The sequence below is a fragment of the Gossypium raimondii genome, chromosome 10, assembly GCF_025698545.1.
Source record: "Gossypium raimondii isolate GPD5lz chromosome 10, ASM2569854v1, whole genome shotgun sequence".
Lineage (NCBI taxonomy): Eukaryota > Viridiplantae > Streptophyta > Magnoliopsida > Malvales > Malvaceae > Gossypium > Gossypium raimondii.
This window is the reverse complement of record NC_068574.1, coordinates 7,187,958-7,200,334: the sequence shown is the minus strand read 5'-3', so window position 1 is coordinate 7,200,334 and position 12,377 is coordinate 7,187,958. Positions and strand designations below refer to the sequence as shown.

Genomic DNA, 12,377 nt, shown 5'->3' with positions numbered 1-12,377 from the left:
AGCACCGTACTAAGCTAGTGTTAGCAACCCTGATATGAAGCTAGTGTTAACAGCCTGAATATGTCAGCTTATGTGAACAAAATTAGTCTCGTGGATCCGAGCTCAATTTACTAGGGTTCTTCGAGATAAAAAAAAGGAAATGAGATCGGTACTAAATGGAAACAAAATGGTCGAAATGAATGTATATAAATGAAATTATGTGTTATAAGATGAATATGACTTAGTCGTTATTAGATGAAATGTTATGTATTATTTGAATGTATTATAAATTCATGACAAGTAGTTGAACTAACCTATTTGAAGAGTTTTGTTGAAATGCACATGAAAGTATAAGATGCAAAGGATTATCATGCTTAATTCAAACATGTTTAGTTACTTAAATTGTTGAAATGTCAAGGTAAGTTAAGTAAATTTCATATGGATTTACTAAGCATTCGAAATGCTCACCCCGTTGTCTTTCCTCTTTTTGTAGATTGTCTACTTGCAGAACGCGTCTTGCGGATCATCCAAAAGCTCACATTATCCAGCTCTGACTCGGTAGTCTTTTGATCATTTTAAATTGGTTATGTGACATGTACTTAGGTGTTAATATATATGTTTACTATGAACAATAGTTGGTTTGAATTTGATTAATATTTGAATTAGGGAATGTTATGTATGTGTATATGTTTGGTTATAAGTTAAGCTATGAATGTGGTATATAAGTGGTAAATTTGAATGTGGAATGGTAAGTTCAATGTGATGAGTTTGAATGGTTAAATGGTATGATTTTGAAAGTTAAGTTTGTATGTTGGTATGATAAATTGGATGCCAAATTGGTTAAATTGTTAAGTTGGATGGGCTATGAATGATTGTATGCTTGAGTTGGTATGTTTTGGATCAGTTTGGCGCAGGTATAAGTGTGCATTTATGCACTAGTTGTATAAGTTGTTTGTTGGCATGAAATAGACACCAAAATGAAGATTTTTTGCAAACTTAATAGGAGGTATCAATGCCATGGGGTTGGGTATCGATACTTCAGAAATTTTATTGAATTTTCAAAACATCAAACCTCAAAATGATATCAATACCATAATAAAGTATCAATACTTTACATAGTGTATCAATACTTTAGAACAAGTATCCATACTTGTCATTTTTTTTTTATCAATTTCTCAAAACTTCAAAGTTAAAAATAGTATCGGTACCTATTATGGGTATCCATACCTTTCCAAAATTTTTGAAAGTTTACAATTTGATCCTATTTCGAGCTCGGTTCAACAAAAGAGATTTCATAAGCTCGATTAAGACTTGAATTTAATTGTGTATCATAATATATAGGTAATTATGATATGATTGAATATTTGATTGATTTATTTATGGTGTACTTGATATGAAAATTTAAAAACGTTGTAAAAATATCCCTATTGATCTCGAGTTATTTTTAAAGCATTCATATGTTTGTATAAGACCCGGGAAAGAATGTTCATGATATTTAATATCGTTTTGTTTTTTATTGCATGAACGATCATGAATGATTATGTGAAATGATGATTTGTTGTGAATTTGATAGTAGTTGCTTCGACAACAACTATAACATCCCGTAACTTAGACCTAATGATCGAGTTGGGTAAGGGGTGTTACATATGCGCTTTACTGAAATGTTTTAGAGAAGATCATAAAGTGAAAAGAACACTCTTTGGCATCTTTTCCAAAAATGGGAGATTGTGGCAGCAGCAAACTGCCTTATGGTGCATAGTGCATAGTGATGATTTGATGATGCATGGTGATAGGGAGAGCTTAAGCAAGACAATTGGTGATGCATACTCTTAGATGGGTTTCAATTGAGTTCTCTTTATTTTCACATTTTGTTATGAAGGCTAACAATTTGTTATAGGATTTTGTCAAAAATGTCAAAAAGGAGATTGTTAGGGGAGTTGTCGTTACTTGTTCCATGTTTTGTTCTAACGAACCTATTTTACTGCTTGGGCCATCGTGTTGGGTCTTGTATAGATCTTGGTTAAGCTGAATTCGGTCTACCTGAGTGTGACATATTTGACAAAACAGAAGCATGGGTTGACTTGGATACTAAGTTTCTCAATTGAATACTTTGAGGTGGTTTGATAAGCTTGAAAGTATTTTGTCTCTTGGTGATTGAAGTGTTATTTTTTAGAGATAAGTATCATATTTATTCTAGAGAGTTTTAGAGCTGTTGAAAGACTGATTTATGAAGACTTTTGCTTAATAAATACTTAAGATAATTAATGGGATCATTTTAATTTTTAAATAGGAGTTTAAAGCTTATCAAAACATTATTGTTGATCACGTTAGAGAGCCTATAAATAGGCTATCAATCGACATTCTACTTCAGTCGTGTGGGGCATCTCTAACACGCCATTGTGTAGAGATTTGTTATGGAAAGAAATTATGTAAAGTGAGGTCTTTGGGGAGAGTGATTTGTACAATTGGGGTCGGTATTGGAGCTAGAATTTTTTCTTTGTGTAAGTGTAGATTGGGCTTAAGCTAATACGTGATCCGAATAATTGTGATCTAAACAATTGGTGAATAAAATCATTCTCTAGCTGAGAGGAACCCGAACTGCGGTAACAAATACCGTGTGCCAATTCTCTCTTTACTTATTTCTAACCCACTTACGCTTTGGATTTGTTTTGCAAACTCTCTTAATTCTATCCAGATTCTATTTCAAAAGTTAGAACAAAAATGTATTTTATACGGCTGTAAACCAAGTTTTTTTGTTCCACCAATAGTACATACATCAATGCTAAAAGAAGTGCAAACCGAGGGATTTTGCAGCCCCTTGGCCTCCTTGATGTAGGCTTGACTTTGGGTCGATGCTCTCCTTGTTTCCTTTTGTTTGAGATTGGGTCCCTTGCTGTCTGACCCTTGGAATGCTGTACTTGGTCTCTTTTCGTGAATAAGTAAAAACAATAAGTAAAAAAGATCGAATAACACAGGCTATTGGGAGGAATAGAACAACATTGTAACTCTCTTTATTACTGCTATGGTATGACATTCCTAAGCAACTCATCCACAAAGAACCTCTTATATCATCTATACATTTGTTTTATTTCCATGAATATAACTCACAATATTAACCCAAAACAATAAACATTTACAACCTTCCAACAAGATAGATAGAAAAAGAGGAGGCCATGGAACACCTTTGGAGATTTAATGATGAGTGGTAGCAAAGAGACTGCAAACCATCATCCCCCTTTAAACGACTCAGTGATATGTGCATGTGGTTTTCTTAAATTTAATGAGCTTGGTCTTTGTAGAATCAATGACCAAAGGGCAAGAAATTTGTTTCCGGTGCTTCGTTCTCACAAGTTTCCCGACCACATTTCCCCTCGACCGGACTTCAAACTTCAGCACCAATGGAATTTCAGCAGCACCATTTTGTGTAAATGTTAAGGTTGATCCAGCCCCATAAAGTGGCACTTTTTTCCCTTCCAACACCACTGATACAGTCCTACGGCTCTTCCTTGGCTGATAATATTTCTTCAGCTGCAAAAGATTTGGTTAAGACATTCACTTCATTGCATCACAAGTTTATAACCAAACATGATCGGGATTTCAATGAATCGTCAACACGAAATCGTACCTGACCGGTTGCAACGGGAATTTCTGAGTATACGAGATTGACGGGATTGGAAGTAACATGAATCCCAAATATTGTAGCAGGGTTGTATACACTCAGCTTCAAGGTGCCATTGACAGTCAACAATTTTGTTGGTACCCCTGAGAAATCTGAACCTTCCCCGATATAGAAGTTGTGCACTGCAAAGCTCTGCGAGACTCACATTCTTCATCAAATCAACTCAAACATATAAAACAAGTGATAAAATATGCATATTGCATTTGCATATGAGTGGAGCAACTCATGGTTTCTGCGGCTCTAAGGTTACTGTCAACAGTAATGAACTTGGAGATTTTGATTTATTTTCTTTCCACTTTTCGTTAACTCTTTTCATTTTTTCCTCTCAACCGAACAGACCTAAACGTGTTACAGAGTATAAATATTCTTACTTTTTCTGATATTTTAACATAAGTATGATTAGAAAATGAAGAAATGGATAAAATTAGCATACCTTGACCAGGATTTCAGCTTTGTAAGGCCTGCTGGCACCCCAAATAATCAAGCAAAACACAGTAAACAATACCACAAAAGTGAAAAGAGCAATCAAGGCCTGGCAACGCCTAGTGAAAGCCTTATCCTCGAACTCATCATAGGGCCCTTCTTCCATAATTACCCCACACTCAGGCCACCCTTTATCATTCCTCTTCCTCCCCCCTTTCCTACCGGAGGACGAGCGGAATATCCCCGAAAACCGACTAGCCGAAGAGTTCCTGGAATGGCGGCCAACGGAGGAAGGGTGTGAAGGTGACTCCATGGGACTCGGTTGCATGGTGGATGACTTGTCTCCATCATGAGAGTCTCGTGATGGACTCTGAACATAGTATACGGGACGTTTGGGAGACCTCGACGGTGATGATGGAGCAAGGCTTGTGATATCCGATTCCGACTTCGTTGACAGCATCTTTTCTACTTGGGGTGCACTCCAAAACTCTAAGAAAACAACTAAAGCATGCAGAGCAGAGCACTAAAAACAGAGAATTTAGTACCCAATACAAAGAAAATTCATGGAATTCTTGCCAAAAACTTTAAGCAAGCAAGGAAAAGAGATGATACAAATTAATAACTGAAGAAGGAAAAGAAAAACATTACAGATAATATAAAGGTGAAAGAGGCAGCAATTGAGTTCACTAACTCTCTGTTTCACTCTTTGTCTGTCTTTTTATTCTTGCATACGGATAGAGTAAAGTAATCCAAAAGAAAGACAACTGGTTTTTTTTTTTTCTAATTTTAAAAAGTCCATGAATTTTTATATTAAATAGACAAAGTATCATATTTTAAAATTTTATTACACTTAAATAAGTCATTTTCTTCTAATTTGTATTAAATAAACATTTAATCTTTAATTTATGTTCAAAGTTCTAGGATTTTAATTTATATTTAAATAAACATTTCATTTTGCATAAAAAATTATTTAAAAATCAAACACATTTTCTAATAAATTTTATTGACAAAAATAATTTAATAATTAGTGTATTATATTTTATATTACTCATATAAATTAATAAAATAAATTATTTATATTAATTATATTTAGATATATCATATCGTTTTTTAGTCTATAATTATTATATTTGTTTCGACTTTATTAAATAGGGCATGTTTTATATCATATATATTTTTATTTAAAATTTAAAAAAAAAAAGTGAGATGATGTAACATAGAGAAGAGGTTTGGGACCATAGCTGGCTCCTCGCACTGAGTGGTAGGTTCGGGAATATAAGTGTCGGCAGCTAATTATTTTTCTATATTTTGGAAAAATCAGATTAAATAAAATTTTGGTAATATTTATATATTATTAAAAGTATTGAACTAGTACCTAATTTTGATTGGATTCCTTCACTCAACCACCTTTTCTTCTCGTCGTTTCTTCTGCCAAATTATATTAATTTATTAATTCTTTGTATTATTTGGGTAAATATGCATTTTGGTATGTAAACTTGCCTTCAAAGTTCAAATTCATACCTAAGGTTTTTTCAATCCAATTAGGTACTTGAACTGGGCTTTAACATTCAATTTGGTACTTAAAGTTTATTTTGATCCAATTTGGTATTTAAACTTGGCTTCTTGGTTCAAATTGGTAGCTAAACTTGGTTTTTTGGTCCAAGTTAGTACTTATGGTAAATGACCTTTTGGGAACCAATTTGAATTATGAAGCCAAATTCAAGTACTAATTTGAACAAGTTTGGGTACCTAATTGGACCAAAAAAAGTTTAGGTACCAAATTGAACATTGAGGCCAAGTTTAGGTACTCAATTGGACAAAAAAAATAAGTAAAGTCAATTTTAAGTACCAAAATGTATATTTACCCTTATTATTTCTGGTATAGTGGCTGTATTAATTAAATTTATTGCTTTACTTTAGCACCACAAATCCGAAGAAATATGCATTGTTTTGATAAAGAAGCATTAGCCCACTAAGAAAGTCTTATTTTACTTTTTAATGTATATTTTATTGTATTCAAAATAATATTTTACTTTTTTTTTCTTGTATCTAAAAATAATTATTAAAAAAATAGAGAGATTTTGTTGTATTTTAACAGGTCAATTTAGTCTTAATTTGATTGACATATGCATTGTTGCCAATGTAAGAGGACGTGGGTTCAAGTGCGTTGAAGCACATTATCCTCCTATTTATGGGTTGGAGAGGGACTATGGGTAGTTCTAAACATGTATTTCTATTATTATGAAATTCATAAATGAAGTAATTAATCGTTGGGTTACCATTATCTTGTTTGTAGTGACGAATCTTGTATGTGTTCCTAATAAAAGAAAATAAATGAAATTTGTCAAAAATTTGAGGTCTTAAAAGGGTTGTGGAAACACATAAGAACTCTTGAATGGAATTGGAAAAGAGATGTAACTCCAGTTCCTTCGGAAATGGTAAGACCTTTGGCGCAAAAAGAAGGGGTTGATCCGTATTATCTTGACTTGGTTCTGATTTTTCTATTTTTTTAAGAATATCTCTTCTCTTACTCGTATCGAATAGAACATGCTGAGGCAAACCTTTTTCATGTAAAACCTGTTTGATTTAGATCAAGAGAATCGTATGGTTGTATGAAACCATGTGTATATGGCTCGAATCCGTAGTTAATCCTATTTCTGATAGGAGCAGTTGACAATTGAATCTAACTTTTTCTATTATTTTCGTATCTGTAATATATTACCTTTTTCATTAACTAGCAAAATTAAAAATAAAAATTATATTATTTTAGTTTTAATTATTTATATAATAAATTTATATCCCATATATAAATTTATAAAAAAACATTTATATAGCCGAATGTAATATAATATTTTATATTTATTATATACTGTCTATGAATTATTATAGTTATTTTATTGATTATTAAAAAGAAAAATAATAATTGAAGAGTGAATAGTATTAATTTATAATACGTCACAAATGCTTTAATAACAATTAGTAATTCTTATATTATTATAATATTTAAATTATCAAAATACTTTATATATTTTAATTATGATTATTAGTTATTCTACTTTAATTAAATAAAATAATATTGTTTAATAAAATGATAAAAAAATTTGTATTTAAATCTTTAATTCACATTCATGAACAATTTCTCTCTCATGATATGATATTAGGGCTTTTACTCTCCTCTTTTGTAAAGATTTTCGGGCAAAGTTGCTTTTAGAATATTTTTATGACATGAGAAAAACGTTTAACAACCTTTTCTTCTTTGTGCTCAAGAAATCTATACTTTTTGGTTAAATATGCTTTTAAGTCTTTCTACTTTTCATAAATTTAGAGTTTAGTCTCTCTGCTTTTATTTCATGAAATTTAGTCTTTATACTTTTCAAATTTTAAGTCTAATTATTAATGCCAACTTAAAATTTTGAAATTTGAAAAAAATACCCACTTCATAGTTATGTAACAAATAAATAATGTTTTAGTGACCTTGAATTTAACAAAAAAATAATGTTAATCATTGGACTTACATTTTAAATTTGAAATAGAGGACTAAAATTTAAATTTACAAAAAAAGTAAAGGTCTTAGAGCACTTTTTAACCTAATTTTCAATTTTGTAATACACATATAGTTAATGTTAAATAAAATAGTGGTGTATTGAGTTAAAATAGTATATGGTCCCATCTACCTATCTATATTTGGAGTTACAATAGTTTGAATAGAATGAATTATTAGAAGGATTTAATGAATAATTAATTCAATTGAAATTGGCTAACCAACATAAATTTAGAGTGAATTTATATATTTATACAAAGTAAAACTCAAATATGGTATACAAATTTTCGAAAACCTAAATTTTACTAATGAAGCAAAGTAAATATAAATCTATATTTTTAAGTTTAAGTGATTAGAGTTGTTCATGAACCAAATCGAGACCTTGTTCCAAAAATTTCTTATGTTTAGGCTCGTTTTCAGATTGGTTCGGCTTGCCAAAAAACTCATTTTACTATTAAAAATTAATAAAAATATTTTCAATTGATATTTTATAATTATATTTAAATTAAATTCGGACTCACTCAACTCAAATAAAATCAATCTATTGAGTTGGTTGAGCTACTTGGCCGTTGAAGCTTACAGAACAGATCCTGTCACAGTTAAGTCGCACCCTTCGTTTACTCATTTTTGCCTTATATATAATTTGTATCTTTGTTGCTCTTCCGTGTGGGATGTTGTCGATGAGGCAATCAATGCCCTCATGTCCTTTGCTTATTATTTAGAACAAAAAGTCAAATTCCCAGCACTTTGTTTGTGTTCCATTGGAACACCGATTGGTTAATTTGTTTATATAATAAAAAACTTACCCTACCACTAGGTCAACATTTCTAGTTGCTTTACCTGACATAAGATTTCAAATATGGATTCTACAACAAACCTATTTATAGGCTAATAATTTCAATATATATATTCTTAAATTATCTGTAATAATTATCATAATTTTTTAAAACTAATACATAAATCTACTAGAATAAGGATAAAAGATAAGTATAAGTTTTATCCACACAGCTAAGTCAATATTAATCTCTTCAAGACTCCAAATTCGATCATGACTATGAGACACAATGAAACACATCCATAAATCACAATACAAGTCAAATAAGCCAATAAACCCCCCCTAAACTATTCTAAAATCTTAATTGATCAAGTATTAATTGATCAGACGTCGAGTTTTCAGTACTGAACAACCTTGATCCTATGAAGAATTGCTCTTAAAAAACTTTTACAATATTATTCATGTATTGCACATTAAATTAAATGTTGCGATTAACTACAATATCATAATACTCATTTCAAATTTATTGCTAACCGATCTTCATTGAATTGGGGTGCCAACAATTGATATATATTGGCTAACGGATGCTACGAATAACATAGAGAACAATTATAGAACGACTCCGTTTCTTCACAAACATTGCAACCAATTATAAACATGGTTTATGAAATGATTAATCAAAACCAAGTAAAAGTTGAAGACATGCATGCATGCTACGACGGAGAGAATAGTTAATAACATTGCAACCAATTATCGCAATCTTGCGAAAACATTCGCATTGAGTCTTTCGAGTTTGGTGTTGGGTAAACTCTGGCAGCATTGCCATGCGGGTTCCTCCGCAAAACCCACTATGTATGGCTTGCAGTAACCTAGGAAACCCGTAAACACTCCAATCATGTTGCTTCTCGATGAGCAGCAACCCCTTTCTTCAATATAAACAGGAATATATATTACTAACTTAGCATTTAGAAAGTCACGTAGTAAATATATTTTAGAATAATTACTTGTAATTATATAAGAATAGCATGTTTGAGTAACCATTATAATTGATAGGTCTTCTTGAATTGAGTATAATTAGAGCATCCAATTACACTTTCTAATTCTTACCCTAGTACTTACACTCAAATTCAATTTTTAAAAAATATTATTATACAAGTTATAAAATTATTATAAGCATGACAAGTGTAACACCCCTTACCCGAGACCATCGCCGGAATCGAGTACGAGATGTTATCCGACTTAACTTACCAATTCGGAGCATAAAAATTTGCTTTTAAAATTAAATTCACTGTTCACAACAAAATTGTCCACCTGCATGACTGTCACTAATTTAATTATATCTTGAGTTACGAAACTCGAAATTTAAATCCGTAAATTTTCCCTGAAACTAGACACATATACCTTCTTACCATAAAATTTTTAGAATTTTTAGTTTAGACAATTAGTACAGTTTATTCATTAAAGTCTCCCATGTTTCACTACTTGACAGTTCTTCTCTCTTGGAACTAAAATCAATTATCTCATTGTACAGACTTCATATAAGGTTATCATTTATTTCTTTTGAAAATAGACTCACTAAGGAATCTATACATATAAATTATGACCTATAATTTTTCTGTTCAATTTATAATGATTTTCTAAATTCAGAACAGGGGACTTCAAAAACCATTCTGACCCTGTCACACTAAAATTCAATTATCTCAAAATATAAAATCCCTTTGCCTACACCGTTTCTTTTATTTAAAAATAGACTTGATAAGATTTAATTCTATATATCATTAAATCTCTAATTCCATTTCTACTATTTATGGTGATTTTTCACATTCACGTCACCGCTGCTGTCAAAGAAACTGCTTCTTTGTATTAACTACCATTTACACATATACAACACCAAAACATAATCTTTACTAACCATTTCAATAGCTAATCTTAGCCATATCATATGAACATACTCAAAATGATTAAGACTCTATACATGTCATAGTTTTAAACATTCTGAAAAACACATTGTTGACACCATTTTTTTTATAAAACGGGGTCAACTTGGATTTTGAAAATAAAAACGAACATGGGAGTCGCCACCAATCTTTTTTGATGAGGTGTGATCGGGTCACCGAAAGGTGGTTGTTTTTAATAAACGATTTAATTTTTGTTAAAACAACGATTTTGGTCTACGAAATTCAGAAAACGGGTTCGGGAGTCGGTTACGCACGAGGAAGGATTAGCACCCTCGATACGCCCAAAATTGGTACCTAGTTGATTAATTAGTGTCTTAGTGTCAAAAATTGAAAATTTGAAGAGTTTTAAAAATACGATCCTTAAAAGAAACTCTGATCACGTGAATTGAAATATAAGATTCTCTTGTTCCGAAGGAATATCACATCCAGCACGTTAGGACACGATACTCTAAACCATCGAAACCAAGATCACCTTATAGTTTAATGAAACCATACTTTGAAGTTTTAAAAGGATATTTGGCTATTTAGTCGGACGAGAAATCGAAACTCAGCACATTAGGGCACGTTTCCTGGATTTTCCAAACGTGAAGTATTGCCTTATTTTAAAAGTTTAAAAAGGATATTTGGCTATTTGGTCAAACGAGAAGTCGAAACCCAACACGTTAGGGCACGTTTCCTTGATTTTCCAAACGCGAAATATTGCCTTATTTTAAAAGTTTAAAAAGGATATTTGGCTATTTGGTCGAACGAGAAATCGAAACCCAACACGTTAGGGCATGTTTTCTCGATTTTCCAAACGCGAAATATTGCCTTATTTAGAAAAAACTTTCCTTTTGATGTTTGGTGTTAATGCATGACAAAACAATAACGAATACGACAAGGTAAGCAAAGTAATGTGAGTAACAACAATACAATAGGCAAAATGAAATGACGAGGCAATTACATAAACAAAGCAAAAGAATAAATAAATATAACTAGCATTTTAGAAAAGTAAAAGTGTACATGAATAAATAAACAAACACCAAATAACAATGATGACAATAAATACAATTATGTAAAAATATGTATGCATGTATAATTTTAAGCCATGAAAATAAGAAATGCATATAAATTATAGAGTATGAAAACGTAGATAAATATATACATATATAAAAAAATCTGTAAGTATTATAAAATAAAATGTAAGTATGTGTGTATATATATTTACAAATTGTAATAATATAAAGATATATGTACGTGAATTATAAAATATATGTAAAATATATAAAAGGTATTTTAAGAAGATAAAGAATATATATAAGTATGTATATGAAGTAAAATATGTATACATATATGTAAGTATATAAAATTATGAAATATGAAAAATATATTTAAATATGTACAAGTACATATATATATATATATATATATATATATATATATGAATTCAAATGTGTATATTTATATCTATCTCTATGTATATATAAAATATGAATATAAAATATAAAATATAAAAAGTATATATTTATAATAAATGAAAAGTATGTACGTAAATATATATTATAAAAATGTATGAACAATTTGAAATTATTAATATTAAAATATTTTAATATAGATAATAATACATAAGATGATAATATATGAATTTAAACCCAATAAATAAACAAAATAAAATAAAAACTTGAGATAAATACTAGTCAATCTAAAATAGTTTAAGATAAAACAATATACAAAAGAAAATCTTAAACAATAAAAGAAACAGTTTTTATAAAATATATGAAAAATTTTAATGCAAAACAATTTCAAATAAATGATAAATATAAAGGCTTAGAACAAATAATGATAAAATAGCATATATAAAAAAAAGTTAAACATATTAAGGACGTGATTGAAACAGAATTAAAAAACGGGTCTTAAACTGCAAATACATGAAACAGGTGGCTAGGGGGACCGAAATTAATTACGCTGAGGACTTGGGGGACTGATTGCGAAATATTCCCCGTCCCTAATGCGCGTTGGTCTGTACAGGACCAGATTGAATCA

General features: G+C 30.4%; 1 protein-coding gene across 1 annotated transcript; it reads right to left on the bottom strand.

Annotated features, from left to right (window-relative positions):
* Window positions 1-2,958: 2,958 nt before the first annotated feature.
* LOC105777825 (uncharacterized) lies at window positions 2,959-4,824 on the bottom strand. Its single transcript, XM_012601317.2, has 3 exons — window positions 4,092-4,824; window positions 3,605-3,790; window positions 2,959-3,507 (listed from the first exon to the last, which is right to left on the bottom strand). The coding sequence occupies exons 1-3, from the start codon at window positions 4,539-4,541 to the stop codon at window positions 3,226-3,228; spliced, it is 918 nt and encodes a 305-aa protein (XP_012456771.1). The 5' UTR covers window positions 4,542-4,824; the 3' UTR covers window positions 2,959-3,225.
* Between the last annotated feature and the right edge of the window lie 7,553 nt (window positions 4,825-12,377).

Coding starts and splice junctions, on each gene's coding strand:
- LOC105777825 (XM_012601317.2), bottom strand. CDS start 4,541: ATGCTGTCAACGAAGTCGGAATCGGATATCACAAGCCTTGCTCCATCA. Junction 3,791..4,091: donor AAGCTGAAATCCTGGTCAAG/GTATGCTAATTT, acceptor TGAGTCTCGCAG/AGCTTTGCAGTGCACAACTT. Junction 3,508..3,604: donor TTCCCGTTGCAACCGGTCAG/GTACGATTTCGT, acceptor AATCTTTTGCAG/CTGAAGAAATATTATCAGCC.